At 40.6% G+C, this 17,592-nt stretch overlaps 3 protein-coding genes across 5 annotated transcripts; 2 read left to right on the forward strand and 1 right to left on the reverse strand.

Moving 5' to 3' along the window:
* Positions 1-118: 118 nt before the first annotated feature.
* On the forward strand, positions 119-3,557 carry LOC101174929 (toll-like receptor 1). The gene is made up of 2 exons (XM_011480211.3): positions 119-340; positions 819-3,557. The coding sequence occupies exon 2, from the start codon at positions 826-828 to the stop codon at positions 3,211-3,213; it is 2,388 nt and encodes a 795-aa protein (XP_011478513.1). The 5' UTR covers positions 119-340; positions 819-825; the 3' UTR covers positions 3,214-3,557.
* ints10 (integrator complex subunit 10) lies at positions 3,483-12,391 on the reverse strand. Of its 3 annotated transcripts, XM_011480213.2 has the most exons (18): positions 11,937-12,391; positions 11,775-11,842; positions 11,596-11,699; positions 11,371-11,510; positions 11,199-11,280; positions 10,977-11,117; positions 10,724-10,898; positions 10,311-10,480; positions 10,091-10,230; positions 9,841-9,994; positions 7,723-7,805; positions 7,220-7,375; positions 6,596-6,704; positions 5,272-5,351; positions 4,996-5,158; positions 4,806-4,899; positions 4,440-4,508; positions 3,483-4,001 (listed from the first exon to the last, which is right to left on the reverse strand). In XM_011480213.2, the coding sequence occupies exons 1-18, from the start codon at positions 12,063-12,065 to the stop codon at positions 3,845-3,847; spliced, it is 2,214 nt and encodes a 737-aa protein (XP_011478515.1). In that variant the 5' UTR covers positions 12,066-12,391; the 3' UTR covers positions 3,483-3,844. The 3 variants fall into 3 exon arrangements, with proteins under 3 accessions (XP_011478515.1, XP_004073343.1, XP_020562257.1); XM_004073295.3 differs by lacking the exon at positions 4,440-4,508; XM_020706598.1 differs by having other exon boundaries at positions 10,724-11,117.
* A 203-nt stretch (positions 12,392-12,594) lies between these two features.
* On the forward strand, positions 12,595-16,022 carry slc25a51 (solute carrier family 25 member 51). Its single transcript, XM_004073296.4, has 2 exons — positions 12,595-12,766; positions 14,382-16,022. Exon 2 carries the CDS (start codon positions 14,439-14,441, stop codon positions 15,372-15,374), a length of 936 nt encoding a protein of 311 aa, XP_004073344.1. The 5' UTR covers positions 12,595-12,766; positions 14,382-14,438; the 3' UTR covers positions 15,375-16,022.
* Positions 16,023-17,592: the final 1,570 nt, after the last annotated feature.

Consider the following 17,592-nt stretch of genomic DNA (forward strand, 5'->3'; position numbering starts at 1 on the left):
GTTCAAAGATTAAAATGTACTGAATGTACTTTCTAAATCAACACAGTTTACTACTGTTAGTGAAAGGGGAAGTGAAAATAGGATGTGCCTGTTAAAAAAAAACTTAAGTAACAACAGCAGTTGCCTCCCAGCTTTGCTAGTCAGCATATGTAAAAAGATGAGACAGACTCTGATGAGGTCAAATTCAGCGATCTGGTTACAAATTGACTTTTCTTGTTTGTTAGATTAACCTTTATTATTCATTTTTATTTTACAAATTAAAGATCTTAAACTTGTGAAATAGTTTTTTTTCAATTGATCAGACAAACGGTGGTGGAGAATACATCTGTTCTCACTGAAGGTTAGTGTCTTCTTTTCAACTATTTATCGTTTTTTTAAAATCAGTTTATGTAGTTGGTGCAGAAAAATGCAAAATGAAAAAAAAATGTTTTTTAATTGATACAGGTGACTTTTTGTAAAGATAAATCAGAAAAGCAAAGAAATAAATGTAATGTCTATGAAGGCATTTATAAATATACATGGCATAATTAACAGCAACACAGTAAATACTGTTAAAATTTATCTCAGTTAAAGCTAATTAGTAGCTGATATGATAACTAGAAAAGTAAAGTTTTGAATTTTTTAAATTTGCAGCAACACACTAAATACAAAACCATCACAAACTGAAGATATTATCAATATTTTCAAGTCTTATTGATTCCTGATTATCATCTGTGTCTCTGACACAGATTTAACTCATATGTGTTAGTGCGCCTTCATTTTTTGTTCTGTGTTTGTTTTTGAGCTGCTAACATCTGTTTCCTCTCATCCTTATCCAGGCAAAGCATGAGACTCTCAGCAGCTGTCCTGTGTGCAACGGCCATGTTGCTAGGAGGGCAGAGGTGTGCTTTGCTCCCTGGAAGCATGGTAGACCGTTCATCCAAGAACCTATCCTCTGTCCCAGGAGACCTGCCGCCGAGCGCCGTGTCCGTAGACCTTTCCAGAAACCACATACATCAGATTCACAAAGGAGACTTTCAAAGTGTCCCCATGCTGAGGTTCCTGAATGTGTCATGGAATGGTTTGGAGCACATCGACGCAGAAACTTTTCTTGACACTCCACACCTGGAATATCTGGATCTGTCACACAACATTCTGATGAACCTCTCAGGCCAACGGTACCTGGTGAACGCGGGAAACCTCGTGGAGCTAAACTTGGCCTGGAACATGTTTCTTAACATGACACTTGGGGAGGAGTTCAGCTTGTTGGTAAAACTGAAGGGACTGACCATTGGAGCCAGGAACATTGGTGTGGGAGACTTCAAAAACATTGCAAGGCTAAAACTGCAGAGTTTGACCCTTTTCCTGGAGGAGGAGCTTGGATACGAAGTTGGCAGTCTGATAAATGTCAATGCTAAAAGACTGAGCATAGTTTTTGTTGATCAAACAGTTAACAGTGGCCTGATCTCTGATGCTCTGTCGGTTTTTGATGAAGTGGAGATGAGAAACTTGACAGAGGGCTTTGATGATTTAACCACGCAGCTTAGAAAGAAACCAGAATGTCGTACTTCCAATCTGACTGTCAGTGACATGGCAATCGACTGGAGGAACTTAACAGAGTTTCTGAATGTGGCTCTGCAAACTTCTATTATCCACATAAGCTTAACAGATGCAACTATAAACAAGCCTCCTTATTTTGACACCAAAGTGGCTCAGACAGCAAGAACTAAGACCTTTACATTAAGACGGGCAGTTGTCAGCTCCTTCTTCTTTTCTCAGGAGGCCATGTACAACTTTTTTATCAACCTCCCAGTGCAATTTCTAGCTGTCCTGGAGACTTCAATCATACACATGACATGTCCGGAGAAGCCGAGTCCAGTTGTTGAGATTGACTTCTCCTCCTGCGCTCTGTCCGATTCCCTCTTCTCCAGAATCAAAGGTCAAGAAACCATTGAATGTGAAACTCTTACTAACTTGACAAAACTGTCGTTAGCAGACAATAATCTGAAAAATATTCAACTGCTGAGTGAGCGCGTGCAGCACATGATCTCTCTGCAGCACCTGGACCTCAGCCTCAACTCTCTGGTTTACGACGGCAAGCTGTGCCGGTGGCCGCCCAGCCTTACCGTCATGAACCTGTCCTCTGGAGGCCTGACAGAGCAAGTGTTTGAATGTCTGCCAAGAGGACTGGAACGGCTCGACCTCCAGAACAACCAGATCTCTGTGGTACCAACATCCATCTACAAACTGACAAAACTCTCTTCTCTCAATCTAAACTCGAACAGGCTGCGGGACCTGCCGGTGTGCAACACCTTCCCTATGCTGAATGAACTCCTGCTCAAGTCAAACTCTCTTCACGCCCCTTCTGTGAACAACCTGGAAAACTGTTCAATTCTGAAGACGTTGGATGTCAGCCACAACCCTTTTACCTGCACCTGCTCTCTGAGGGATTTCATTAAACTTGGTATCAGTACTGAAAAGGCAACAAGTCCTATTGAGTTGTTGAACTGGCCTCAAGACTATTATTGCACCTACCCTGAGGAACTTAGAAATTCTCCTTTAAAAGACTTCTGGTTGTCAGAGGTTTCCTGTAATGTCCATCTTCTTGCAGCCACCATTTTGGTCCCTGCAGGGGCGCTAATTATTAGCATTGTGCTTCTGTGCCACCATCTAGACATTCCCTGGTACATGAGCATGATCTGGCAGTGGTTGAGGGCCAAACATCGAGCTAGAACACGACAAGTTCGGCCTGAAGATCTCTTGGGTGTTGAGTTCCACGCTTTTGTGTCTTACAGCCAGCACGATGTGGACTGGGTAAAGAATTTCCTTCTTCATAACCTTGAAGGTTCCGCCGGAGGGCTCAAGATTTGCCATCACGAAAAAAATTTTGTGCCCGGGAAGACGATCGTGGAGAACATCATGGCATGCGTGGAAAAAAGCCGCCGCTCTGTCTTCATACTCTCAGCTCACTTCGTGAAGAGTGAGTGGTGCCATTATGAGCTCTACTTTGCCAGCCATCAAGGCCTCTCTCTGGGCACGGACGGCATTGTGCTGGTGCTACTCGAACCTCTGCCTCAATACCTCATTCCCAACAAGTACTATCAGCTTAAGTCCATGATGCTTCGTCACACCTATCTGGAATGGCCTCAGGACAGAGCAAAGCACAGGCTGTTCTGGGCTAACCTCAGAGCTGCCCTGCAAGCTGACCTACCTAACCTTTCGGTCACAGACTAGGAGGATTAACCAGGACTGTGTGAAATGAGGAACTGAATCTGAACTAATGAGGGAACAGAAACACTTAAAGGAAATGAGAAACATTTGGATTCTTTTTTTATTTTTGCTTTGCTAACTGTTTTTTGTTGCAAAAAAAAAAAAAAAGTTGGGGAAGGCTCTCATTTATTCTATTTGCAAAAACATCTGCGTTCTTCTTTTACTGTGTGAGCAAATGAGACTCATTGTTGTGTTTGAAATGTGCAGTAAGGAAACCCCCAAAAAAACATCTGTACCCAGATGAAGCATTTATTGTAAATCTCCAAATTACAGATATGTAACAAAAACAATAAAATGTACAAAAGTAATACAATGCATTTGAGTCTATTGTTGATTCAGACACACAGCTGAGCACAGAAATGTACCAAACACTTAACTGTTATTCTGGTTGAGAGGAATTTTGGTTTTGGATCAGGAAAAAAAAGAGCAGAAGTGGATATTTGTTGTTCTCCTAGCCATTTAAAGACGTATTCCTGTTTAACAAAGAGAAAAGAACATTGTTGAGTTTGTGAACAGAATATTAGGACAGCAGGACCATGAGTCTAACTTATGGAGCCACAAAATGTTCTCAAATTGCGCCGACAGCCAAGGTGTGTTAAGGAAGGGACTGGATGATGATGATTTTCTCGTTGATGCAGAAGCGGTGCAGCACACTCAGAAGGTTTTCTCCACAGCGTGACACCTGCCTCTCCATAGCCAGGCGGAAATCCTCCTTGACTCCTTTGGTGATCCCTCGGGTCACTGTGTGGTGCCTGAAAGACCAAGCGAATATAAATAACAAGAGACTTTTTCCACAAGCATTATTGTGTGATAAATAAGACTCCCCATAAGCCCTGCAGTAACAGCATGTTTTTTGTCTCAACATATTAAGTCAATAAAAACAAACCCAAATTAAACCATAAAAAACATCCACAAATGAAATGAGACCAAAGTGTCATGAAAAGGTAAAAAAAAAAACAAAAAAAAAACACCAACATTGTCCTTGTATCAACAACAATGACCACAGACAGAGAAGTAATGGCTCAAGTAAACAAAGCCAACAAGAAAATCAAGGAACATCTAACTGTTGATGTAAAATGACAGGCCCAACTTAAAACTGGGAGGACGACAAGCTTTGAAGCTGAAAATGAAGAGAGGGTGAGTGGTGTCGGGACGGGATGGGAGTTGTGGTAGGAGGGGCCTTGGGGTACCTGTCCATCCTCTGTACCCCTTGTAGCAGAAGGGTGTTTAACTCCACCCCCAAGGCGGGACTAGGGTTCCTAAGGAATAGTCAACAACTCTGTCAGTGAGGTTCCACTCATGTGTCTTTACCGCTACAGAAACGAACCGAGGAGATGCACAGAAGCTTTGTTTTTCTCCCCCATCCCATATGTTTTTCATAAGGCCCACTCCATCAAACAGGTTATGTTCAAAGCAAAAAGATCCCCCCACAGGCCGTGTCTACAGATATCATCAGAAACTCTCTTGAATAAAGAAAAATAAAATAAAAGTAAACAGAACGGGAAAGTGCAGAGTCGCCATGCCAACGTCAAAACCGCTGAAAGGCTTTCGCTTACTTAATGAGCATTCCCTGATTGGGCAGCAGCTCCAGCTGAATCCTTCCTCCCTCTGGAGTGCGCAGGTAAGCAAACTCCTCCAACATGTCAATGTCTGAGAAAAACCACCGGTTAACGGAAACCATCACACTGGAAGTGGCTTTCAAGACGAGCGTGCAAATACAGCCGGATAGTGAGACTGGAAGGATACTGGTGACATAGTTGAAGAAATTCTCATACTGGAAACTTCCTTGGTGATAGATTTTGTCCACTGACTTTAAGAACAGCATCTCTCCCTGTGGCCAGTCGTACTGCAGGAGCACCACCACGTGACCGAGGGATAAGTCGTCCCGGTTGTCTGCAAAGGCGCGGAGCTGACGGGACACAATGAGAAGCATGAAGGCTCTACATTTACACATAATCCAATACTACTCAACATAGCAATACTACATAGCAACAATTTTTAAACCTTTTCTACTTTGATTACCTTGAAACAAGCGAGCATCAGTTGGAAGCAGAACGGTAAAACAGCTTTGTTGGTGCATGGAAGCAATCTAAGGTCATTACCTGGTAAAAGAAAAAAAAGACTCTAAACCAACAATGTTCTTTTGAAAATATTTGGCCCAATTAATGTGTATTACACTCCACTTATCTTTCTATCCATTGTAAAAGCATTCCCAGTGTCCTTTAATTATGATTATGTCGTGTTTAGTGTCGTTTTTTTAGGACATAGTTTCTGCAGAGCGTCAGTAGCTCTTCAGAAATTCACCTCTGAGTTGTAGGTGGAACTGTTGGCGTGGAGTAAGCCTGCCTCACTTCCCTGTCATCCATCAGTTTACACAGCCTTCCACTAGCTTACAGCCTCTCACATCCCCAATCTAATATTACTGGTGAGCCACTGGCCATTGGAGCCATCCAGTATCCAGCCGCAGAGTTTTGACGAGAAATACAAAGACGTACATGGATCTAATCGTCAACTAGTGAATGCATCAGAATGGAGCAGCAGGGAGCTTGTGGCCATGTCACTACGTCCTCTTTGCAAAAACATTTTTTCATCTGCTCCTGCTTCACAGCGATTTTAATAAATACTCAGAAATCCAGTTATGATCTTGATTTTCTTTATACATATCCTCCATTATAAGAAAAAGGCTGCAAGATGTTGAAATCAACAAAAACCCTATTTTTATTGAAGTTTAAATGCACCAAAAAGAGACTATGTAAGTGGAGCATTATACATCCCCAAATAAGTCAATTTCTGACTCAATTTATATATTATTTAGTTGAGAGAGAGAAAATAAAAAATGACGTGTTCAGACTTTTCTATTTTTTATGAATTAAACTTTTTTGATTTTATTTTTTTTTTAAGTATTTTACTCTCATCTGTACAATGACTGTCAATGTCTGAGATTATCTGTTGGTTCTTTGGACGGTTCCTGAGGGACTGTAGATGTCTGCATCAAGATCCAATCAAATACCATAAATATCTATCAGAAGTAGGTCAAATTAGCCTCTTCTTGTCTTCAGGATGACCCCTCCTAACACAATCCTCCCCATTCTCGTCAACCACGCCAATTTAGGATATTATTACATAACGGTTGCCACACAGCAGACTAGACTAGACTTATTTAGCATGAGTGATGTGTCAGAAACAAGCTGCAGAGATGTCCATGAGAGACAAAAGGTCTTGCTCCTCTTAGATGGGAAGCTTCTCATACTGACCCAAGCTGAGCTGAAACTAAATAAACTCACTTCCAAAGATTTACTTCCACTTGTTTTTTAAGAATCATTGAAGAAATCCAGGATTTACAAACCTTTCCTACTTTTGCTCCTGACTCTGTTATGATCCTCGGGAGCCTTTGTCTGGTCTTGGTTTGGGGGAATCAGTCCACTCACAACGTCCAGCAGTTTCTCACAAGCCATCTGAAAAACAGGGCAGAATTCAAAACGACAAGAAATTGGTGCAGAGCAAGTAACACTTTTCAGAGAAAATAAAAGGAGGAATTAGGAAATTAAATAACATTTTACAATATTTAAAATGGCCACATCTAGTAACCTACAACAAAATCCTTTTTTATGTGATGCATATTCATTATTTTTTGAATAACTTGCTCAGTTAAAGAAAATAATGGTATCCACCAGAAGCTGTTTAAAATATATGAAATACTAACCAAAGCAGAAGTTCTAAACAACGCCACCTTAAGGCATGAAAGCGTAACTGACTCCCATGTGGTGCTCAACTCAAAAAATGAGCATTAAAAATAATATATATGCCCCAAATATCTATTTAAAGTTTATAAAACAATAAAAATTAAAACGATTCAACTTTGATGCATTACTGCTGCTCAATACAACTACAAAGCAGAATATTGTGGAAGACCTGAAGTTACAGCTGGTAGCAATGGGGTGATGGTGAGATGGAATAGATGTGTGTGTACCCTGTACTCTCCCAGTGCGTAGTGACACGACGCCTGCTGTATGAGGACCCTGTGATGCTCCAGACTTCCCTGGCCCGATGGACTCTGCTGCCCAGGCTGGTGCTGCTGCACAGCAGACATCTGATGCAAACTGGAAAGAGCTTTGCGATACTGGCCCTGGTGACGACATGCAAAGAAACAAACCTGTACAGCTACAGACAACTTTTGAGTCACACCTGTGAGGAAAAATAGAGGTTTTGACTTGTGCTCCGATCCCATGGCAACAATTTACATCCCTAATCAGGTGTAAATCTTCTTATACTTCAATTTTTTTATTATTTGTAGGCTACTAAAAAACTAAGGACTTCTAATAAAGTTTACTTTAATTACTACATTTAAAAAATGATAAATTAGCTAAATGCATTTAACGAAATGGTCAAGACCACAAACTTCATAATGAGACACAGATTAATACAAAAACTCATATCATAAATTGAAATTCAAATTATGATAATCCCACTTACCTGAAACACAATCATATCAGTGAGGAATATTCTGAACCATAACCAGCTGTCTGTCTTCCATGACGCACAGATCTTCTTGAACTCTGAATGACATGAAGTACATTTCATTTTTAGGATTTTATTCTCTTTCTTTACATAAAAATGAAATTCTAGCTAATGATAATAATACTGAAAGCACAATGTTTGAGTGTTGTCCTGACATATACTGTACATTGTTTTATTCTGTCATTCTTTGCCTCTTTGAGCTTATTTTGAGAACGTGTTATTTCTATTCATGGTTTATCTATTGACTTATCTTCCGTTCTTCCTCACTAAACTGGTTCAGTTTATTTTAGTGACAGCAATTTGCTTGTACTTTATTTAACTTTCATTATGTTTGATGGACAGTGAATCAGTCACTGATTCTGCAAGTTGTTCCACTTAAAAAGCTGAGACTGGTCTGTCATGTTCATCATAGATACACTTTCACTGTGACAAAATGCAAAAAGATGATCCAGGACATAACATAGCTAATTTTAAAAGAATTTATTAAAAAATGAGTATGTGATCAATAACAAAGGTTCATCTCAATACTTTATAATATAACCCTGGTTGTCAATAACAGAGGTCCAAGGTTTCCTGTAGGTCTTCACCAGGTTTGCTCACACAGCAGCTGCAATTTTGTCCCATAATGCCATGCAGATCTTCTCAAGAACTGTGATGCTTTGAGGCTGCTGCTGGACAACACAAACTTTTAACTCGCTCTGCAGATTCTCTATTGGATTGAGTTCCAGAGACAGGCTAGACCACTCAATAACCTTGAAATGCTTTTTATGTAGCCACTCCTTTGTTGTCATGGTGATGTGATTGGGATCATTATCATTTTCATTCTGGAATATCCAGACATTTCATCCTCAATACTCTCACGGATACAAAGATTTTGTCCAAAATCTCTCCATAAATGCCCCCCCCCCCCCCCCCCCCCCCCCCCATCACACTGATCAGTCGTCCTGTTCTTTTTGCCGAAAAGCAGCCCAAACCACGATGTTTCCATCACCATGCTTCACCAAATGGGTATTGTTATTGGAAATGCAACTTAGCATTTTTCCCCCCTCCAAACACGGCCAGTGGCGTTTCTATCAAAATATTCCATTTTGGTCTCATCTGACCACATGACATTCTCCCAGTCCTCCTCTGGATCATCCAGATGTTCTTTCCAACCTTTAGGTGGACCTGGACAATCTGCTGGTTTAATCAGTTGTCATGACAACGTCGAGTGTTACTAATAATAACCTTTATTGCTATGGTTGCAGTCTGTTTCAGGGTGTGAACAGGTGTCTATTCAGATAACCAGTTCAAACAGGAGACATTAATATAAGTTACAAGTGGAAGATAGAAGAGCTTTTTGAATAAGAAGTCACAGGTCTGTAAGGGACACAATTCTTGTTCGTTTGTATGAGCTAAGTGCGTTTTTTTTCTGCACAGTTATACAGATAAATACCTAAATAAATTGTCTTTTTCCATTCTGTCTCTCACATTTGGAGTGTATCTATTGTAAATGTTACAAACCTCTGATCTTTTTTGCTCTACTGTATGTTTTGTAATGATGATGACCATAGATGAATGGTAGATGACCTGCACTTGTGTATCTCTTTTCATCTACTTGTTCATAAACAGATAAATTAAGCATACCGGGAGCTGCCATGCTGCTTAACCCTTGTCCTATCCTAGGAATTTTAACAGTGGGAGTTGGGTCATCTAGACCCACTAGACAGTGCGCCGAACCTTTTTTCTTCAATGATTTGTGATCTTCACTGGTGTCCATGCATTACATGAAATCTTTCCGCCTTTATCCACCTTTGTCATGGTAGGACTAACACGTCAATGTGACGGTGGGGTCATCTAAGATAGCACAAGGGCTAACCTAGCCCCCAAGACAACAAGAATTTTTTGATACAATGTTCTTTTTTTTTTTTTTTTTTAAAGGCTATCACGTATATTTTTGATTGATTTATTGACTAAAATTCCCTGCAAATGGCTTGGAATTGTGTTACTGTTCAAAAATAATGCTTATTCATTTTGAACGTCTACTCATTCACAGATGTATCATAAAAACAAAATACAAATTGTGATGTTTACCAGCTTCCAGAGCATCGTGCGAGTGAAGGAGGTCCCAGCTTTCTCTTGCTGCGCGAAACCCCTCCAGAGTCTCTGACCAATTGGGCATCTCTGTCTTACTGACCAAAATGTGCCGACCACGCCCTTTACCCAAACCTTCCTCATCATCTGAGCTCTGCGTCAACACACAAAAAGCACAGTCATGAAACAACACAATAGTTTTACGCAAGATTCATTTAAAGATATGAAAGATTTTAAAGTGTGTCATTGCCATTGTCTTTTCTCTCCCGTCAGCCTGTTTGCGTTTCTTCTGTGCGTGTTTCACTGGTCCTTTATCCAAATCCACATCGCTGTACACTGAGCTCAGATCCTCCACCAGGATCCATGGTCCTGAACTCGCACCACTGGCTCCTTTAAAACAAAATGTTATGGTTGAGTAAAGACAGAGATCCACAGCCAGGAATTAGAAACCGTGGATATTTGAAGCTGACCCTGAAACAGTGCAGGTTGTACAGCTGAGACATAGAGGAAGGCACTGCGGAAGAGGGTGAGAGCACCACATATGACCACCTGGCTACAGTATCGAGACCTGGTTTCTCCATCCAGCCCTGGCAGGTAGCGGCACAGCTCTTTCATTCTCTGCAGCATGTCCACAAAACTCCTTCAGGGAACCCAGAAAAAAAAAAAAAATACTTAAAAACTTACAGTAAAATGTTACAACACATTTGCACAACTTAACAATTTTTCTACCTTTCTGGACATTAAATTATGTAAACATTCTGACATTAAAATACATTATTTATGGTCTTTTTCAGGTTAGTATACTAACTGTTCATTTTTGTAATTTGCATCTACAAAAATGAAGACACTGGAGACTAGACGGTCCACAAACTGATAAAAATACCTTTGTCCTTTGTCTCCTTGCCACTCACAGCGAACTCCAACCACAGCAAGTAATTCAAGCAGCCTTTCCCAAGGATCTGCAACCAGCGAGGATTTTTCTGATAAACCATCAATCACATAACGCTGAGAGCCACGCGACATGCTGGGGGACTTCAGTTTCCCACTGTCCTGGGAGCCTGAAAGATGGAAAACAAGGATCCTAAGAAATGCCAAGGAAAGAGAGAGGCAGACTAATGGAGACATTGCTGCCTTACCCTGTAACTGCCCATCAGCTGAGGGTCCTCGGGTAACGTATCCAATATAAAATTCAGCAGCTTTCAGTATGTACTTCTGCATGAGGCTCGCAGGAAGACGAATGTCCATATTGTTTATGATCAAAGGAAGGACATCACATACTGCAGGAACAGAAAACATAATCAATTAAAAACCACTTTTTTTTCAGGGGGAGGAATAGCAATAGTAATATATTTACTGACCAAATAGTTTTCGGAAACAGTTGACAGGAGTGTCTACATTCTCTGAAGCCTCTGCATCCAACAGTGTCTCACCTAAACTGAGCTAAGGAGAAAAAAGGGGGAGAAACGCCAGGTTACAACAAATACACAAGTAAAAATAAAAATAAACAAGTGCTATGGTGGTAGCACATACCCCATGTTGGACCACAGACTCAGGAAAGCGCTTGAGAAGTAGTAATAACATTTCTGCCTTCTCCAGGGTGTTGAAACATTGTTCTGTGGCTTTTAGCAGCATCTCGCATTGTACACGGCCAGGAAGGGTCTCAAAAAGCCCTGGATGATGAGAGTCATGTTTTAGATCTGTGTTTAGCTTGTTTTTTAACCATCTAAAAAGGAAATGACGTTGTAATAGACTAACCTCGCAAAAACTGGGCGTGCTTGTCTTGGGAGTCGCTGCGCAGCGCAGCAGTGATGACACCGATCTCACGCCAAACAATGGGCTGATCAGGAAAGTTTATAAACCTAAATATATGAATATTATAAATAATTGTGACCATATGTATATGTAGGAAATCCAGGCAGCGTGCACAAACTCACATGTCATACAGCAGTCTGCCGGCGGGTGCTGTTCTCTCTGCATTGCGCTCAATGGTGTACATTTCATACTGTGAAAACATTTGGACGAATTTTTAAGTAAATTAGTAGTAGTACTGCAGTCATAGAATACAAACAGATTTTTTTTTCTTTAAAAAATAATACCTGAATGTTGAAATCTGTAGGATAAAGGGTTCTTGCGGTTATTAGCCACGCTTTGGCTGCACAGGAATCAACAGAGACCAGCTCCCGAGCTTTTTTCACTAAAAACTCACAATCTTTTTGCGCGGACATTGCACGCTAATCAAGTTTTCCAAACTAGCGTGCAATCCACTGAATCCACAGAAACCTAAACAGTAGTTTTGGTGCCACAATCGCAGGAAATCCAACAATTATCTTTAAATTAGCAGCATTTTAACTATAGCTAAATAACTTCTGGGGCTTATTAAAGTTCATTTGTCATCGTAGCGAGACTAATTAAGATAACCTATTTTTCCCAGCCCGATATATACAGAAAAATGTTTCGGAAGGGATGAATCCGTCAAAATCCTTTCAAATTCAACAAACAAAGCTAGGAGAAGCTTCGCTTGACGGCACCTCGTGACGTCACGCAAACGTCGTAAAATTCGTTCTACTTTACGGACAACTTTCTTGACAGCAGTGCTTGTCATTCGTGCCAAAGCAAAGGCAAAATATACATTAATGTGTGCACATTTGAAAAGCTTCAACAACCTTTGTTTCTTAGTTATTTACATACAATAATACAGTGGACAGAATATGTAGATCTGTATTTAAACATTTCTCGAGTCCATCCACTTGCTTTGAGATCGGTGGATCAGGTCGAGCGCGCAGGCGCAGATGGTGCATTGCTTTCACCTGCTTCTTCCAGGGTTTCCAAACGGACACGACCTACACTAGTGTCTCGAATACCCTGCAAAACACTGCGCTCAACCTTTCCGCTGAAAACACGGTAACCAGCCGGTGTACTAAAGCAGGTAAACACGAACTCAAACAACTTCTACTACTTGCTAAGATGGGGGAGCTGTTTTGCTTCGCTACAGACAGTCAGTTCCTTATAAACCAGTCAACGCCTATCCGTCATGTCATGACTACGAATATGCTAACTAAACTTAGCATGCAAAAAGCTGTGTTTTGCAGGCTTATCATGCATGTGGTGCAACTCTGTCTTATTGTAAACAATTAGTAACGCAATGGCGTAAACAGTGGCTTACAGAAAAAACGAATTAGCAATGGTTGCTAAGTCGTGTTTTGGCATTTGATCTGTTGCTGTTAAGCTTAACTACTAAACCTCTAATGTTAATAATTAGCTAAATTAATGTGAAGTTTGACAGCAGCTTAACTTTTATTTTACTGTTCTACTGGTTAAAATATGGATTATTGCGGACTAATTTTGTGGTAATAAACAACAATTTTAGGGTTAGGGTTAGTTAGGCTATTGTAATCAGATCAGATTTGAAATGATCCATACAATACACGGACCCAAAAATTGTCTGGGTTTTCATCTTTAAATAATAAATCGTTTCAAAAGATTCTGGTTAAATAAAGATCTGTTCTTTAACTTTCATGAAAACAAAGCTAAATTGCATACTAACTAAAATGCATTTTCCCCTTAATAAAAGGAAAATCATTCCACAGATTTGATGAATTTAGATTATATATTCTATGCAAGTGTCTGTTCTCTAAATGCATTTCTTTAAAAATAACCCAAAAAGCAAAATTGTAGTGGATTTCATATAGCATTTAGAATGTGAACATCACATTTTAGTATACAAAAACTGCAGAATTAAACCGGAAGAGCGCTATATGTTTTAGTTATGTACGGAAACCAAACTTTGAAAAGGAATGGAGAGGAGCGCCAATTAGTCTTCACTTCTGGAAGCAGATGTACTGTCAGGTCTAGTGATTTGACTTCTAATCAAAGGTCAGATTCTTCCCTAATCATTTACTTTGCCAGACTATGACCGGAACAAAAATGAAGCATTCTATATACATTTTTTTTTTACATAAGCATTTAAAGCTGACATTTCTATCAAAAAATATCATCTTTCTGACAATAAAAGTGACAATTTTGCTGCTGAATGCTTCCCCAGTGGTGTTTTTATGGCCCCTAATTAAATAAAATTTAATTTAAAAAAAACAAGCTCCTTTAGGAAAAGTTGCTTTTTTGTGATATTTTTGTTTTACTGCGTGATTTTCGTCAACGGTATTTTAAAGCCCGACAATTGGTTAAGGAGTGGCGTTCATCAGGTCATGTTTCCATGTTAATGGCCTGTTTCTCTTAAGAGCAGAGATCTTGTGATAACCTCAAAAATAACATGCACATGCATGTCTTAGACAAATCTCAATTTTTTTTTAAGGCCTTTCACCATGACTTGGCTGAGTTTGTCACTTATGGTAACAACTGTTATCAGCAGGTAGTTGAGACGCCCTATTTTTACATATCCAAGGTGGGATATTGTGATAGTTACTCTACGGTAGACTTATTTTTTTTATACTATATGGTGTATTGTGTTATCTTTATAAAAAAGGACTTGATGCGCTCTTTTTGACAAATCTGTACATGTGATTGTTTTTGATTGCCTTTAACAGTGGTGTGCAGAACTGATGGGATGATGGAGGACCAGGCAGCCGTGCACTGAGCCTTCTATGGCTGTCGCCACCATGGACTCCGAGTCAGCCCAGACACCGCAACCCCAGTCTGCTCTGACAAAAGGAGGCCAGTCACTGCTGCCCGCTGGGGCTCTGAGCGGCACGTTGGGCCCTCAAGGAAGGCATTACGCTTGTGGCTCCCTTGCAGCGTTCACCAATATTGTTGTGACCTTTCCCATCCAGAAGGTTCTGTTCCGCCAGCAGCTGCACGGCGTGTTAGCCACTGAGGCGGTGCGACAGCTCCAAAGGGATGGGCTGAGGAATCTGTACCGGGGTTTGCTCCCCCCTCTGCTTCAAAAGAGCACCACAGTGGCCATCATGTTTGGGCTTTACGAGGACTTCTCCCGACTGCTGCTTGTGCAGGTCGGGGACAGTGGTGTTCCCGAGATTGTCACGAGAAGCTTTGCCGCAGCCCTGGCGGGAACAGCGGAAGCCATCCTCACGCCGTTTGAGCGTGTACAGACCCTCCTGCAAGACCATCGGCACCACAACCGCTTTAACAACACAGCCCACACCTTTCGAACTCTTCTGACCGAGTATGGTGTCAGAGAGTGCTACCGCGGCCTCGTGCCTATACTTCTCCGCAACGGCCCGAGCAACATCTTCTTCTTCGGGCTCCGCGGGCCCATAAAGGAGCTGCTGCCAGAGGCCACCAACAGGGCCACTCACGTGATCAATGATTTTGTGTGTGGAGGGCTGCTGGGGGCGGCCCTTGGCATTATGTTTTACCCATTAAACGTGGTGAAAGCCCGGGCCCAGTCCCAGGTCGGCGGGGCCTTCCAGCCATGCAGCAAGGTGCTGTTAACAGTGTGGAGAGAGAGGGGTGGCAGCCTGGCGATGCTGTTCAGAGGGGCCCACCTCAACTATCATCGCTCCCTTCTTTCCTGGGGCATCATTAATGCCACCTACGAGCTGCTCCTCAAGCTCCTATGAGGGGAGGAGCAACGCTCCCAAAGGGAAAACCCATACAGAGGTACGGAAGAGCTGGAGGGGGAACTGTCACCAAGACAGCAGTTGCACTACAGATGAGGAGGGGCCAACAGTCAGTGTATCAGCTGCCATTGTTACTATTCAAGAAGTATTACGACGGAGACACACCTGAGCCTTTATAGAAAACAAAACGTGTGCCAGGGTCCAAACGCAACGCCATGGTTTGCTCCGAAAACTGAAAAAAGTGGGGGGTGGGGGTTAAAAGTCTTTCAAAAACTTGTTTTTGGACAAACTTTTCTATGTTCTGTGGTGTTTTAAAGATTGTACCCATATGTTCATCATACCCAGTTAAGGTTTTCCCATTTCATCACTTTTATACTTTATTTTTTTTTTAGCATGATCAGTTGGCCTCATTATTAACTTCCGCCTGCTATTCCCCTTCAAGCTTTTTTTTTCAGAATCCATCCTAAATGAGATTCCAAAGAGGCTGATCCAATCCGTGTCACTAATTCACTGGTTTTTAAATATATATATATATATATCTGTAAAATTCAAAAAAATATATATAATTTTTAAAGTGATTGACTAATTATGTGTTGGAATTAAATGTTTTGAATAAAAAGTTATTTTCAGAGAGGTCTTTTGAGTTGAGACAAGTGCTCATTGAGTTTGTTCTTCAAGTCTGTCAAGTGAGTAAAACGTTTCATTTAAAACCTCTTTGACACTTCTAAAACCCATAAAAATGTGCTCTTGAACATTTGTTTTCCGTTTATATTCATTACTCCTCATTGGCTCTTTAAGGTTGCCTGCTCTCCGGCTGCTCTGGAACATCTGTTGACATAATGGGCTCAAATTTCAAGCTCGAGTAGATTTGTCGCACAGGAGCTCCGGTTATAGCCCAAAGAGGAAAGGCATGCTCGGATACTTAGGATGAATGGCGCTGAAAAAAGATGGGGACAGAAGATAATGTTTGGTGACACAAAAAGCTTAAGCTGCCATGTAAATTAACCTCTTGGCTTTATTCAGTTTTCATTTTGATTTCTGCAGTGTACTGAATTTGATGGAAAACAAAACACATTTTCAGCTCTTCAAACTTTGTATTTCTATTATGACTTGCTGATGTGGCATAACTTCTTAAAAAAATAACTAAGCACAAGCAACGCTCAAACTCACTGAAAATGGATTGTAAATCTGGCGTTTCAGGAACTGCCACATTCAGTTAGTTTAAGAAAAAGTTAACAAATAAAGATGTTCACATAATGGATAAAGCCTTCATGGGACTTCAATTCTTTTGAGGTGCACCCCACTTTGTCCTGAGTCATGAAACTGTAATGTCTGACCTGCTATTTTACCCAGAATGCACTTTAATTCTTTATTACGCTGTCATGCTTTGGAAGTGTGGGCTTTACCACTGCTATCCACATTTATGGTTCCCTACACCACAATGCTACATTTTACTTTACTACAGCTTGGAAATCACAAGAATATTATTTAGTCTTCTACTGATATCTAAAAATAAATCCCTTATGGCTTTTCTTGTGCATGTTTTTGCACTGATTTTGTCACTTTCAGCCATGATTGAAAATGTGTGGCATGCAAGAGTTTGGGTCTTAAGAATTGTAGATTTTTTAACCTATTATAGAGATAGTAACGGTTTAAGCATAGGGTGGACAAATGAAAACACGCTTTAATATTGATTGAAAATTAATATATATATTTTAAAATTGAACATTTTAGATTTTTTTATTTCAAAACTGTGACTTTTGTTGTCATATTAGTGCCAATTACACCAATGGGTTCATGTCCGTCAGGGAAAACTGCTAACGTGTTGGATTAATTAGGAAAAATGCCTTTCCAACTCAAAAAACACACAGCAATGCAGAATAACTTTTTGCACCTACACTAAGGTCAATGTATATTTAGTGCACCATCTATGGTGAGACACTAGAATTACAAGGAAGATAAATTATTAATGATTATCAATATTACAGTATTCGTACAATATTAATACAGGATTATTTATTCCAGATAAAATAGTTTAGTGTCGTTTACCTCTCCTTTTTTTTAGTCAATAACTCCTGTTCTGGTTGTTTTTATTCAGTAGAATCATTTTAGAATCTGTGTTGATGTGGGAGGGTGTGTTGGTCTAACTCAGGGTCTGCAACCTTTACGGCTAATGGAGACATCTGTTCCAGTTACTTACTCACCAAGTCCCAGTGTG

Source organism: Oryzias latipes, chromosome 10 (genome assembly GCF_002234675.1).
Source record: "Oryzias latipes chromosome 10, ASM223467v1".
NCBI classification, from domain to species: Eukaryota; Metazoa; Chordata; class Actinopteri; order Beloniformes; family Adrianichthyidae; genus Oryzias; species Oryzias latipes.

Excerpts from the sequence above, each read along its gene's own strand:
- LOC101174929 (XM_011480211.3), top strand. The coding sequence starts at position 826 with ATGAGACTCTCAGCAGCTGTCCTGTGTGCAACGGCCATGTTGCTAGGA.
- ints10 (XM_020706598.1), bottom strand. The coding sequence starts at position 12,065 with ATGTCCGCGCAAAAAGATTGTGAGTTTTTAGTGAAAAAAGCTCGGGAG. Across the intron at positions 9,995-10,090 it reads ACGGGAGAGAAAAGACAATG|AGCTCAGATGATGAGGAAGG; the intron begins GCAATGACACAC and ends GTGTTGACGCAG. Across the intron at positions 5,352-6,595 it reads CAGGAGCAAAAGTAGGAAAG|GTAATGACCTTAGATTGCTT; the intron begins GTTTGTAAATCC and ends TTCTTTTACCAG.
- slc25a51 (XM_004073296.4), top strand. The coding sequence starts at position 14,439 with ATGGCTGTCGCCACCATGGACTCCGAGTCAGCCCAGACACCGCAACCC.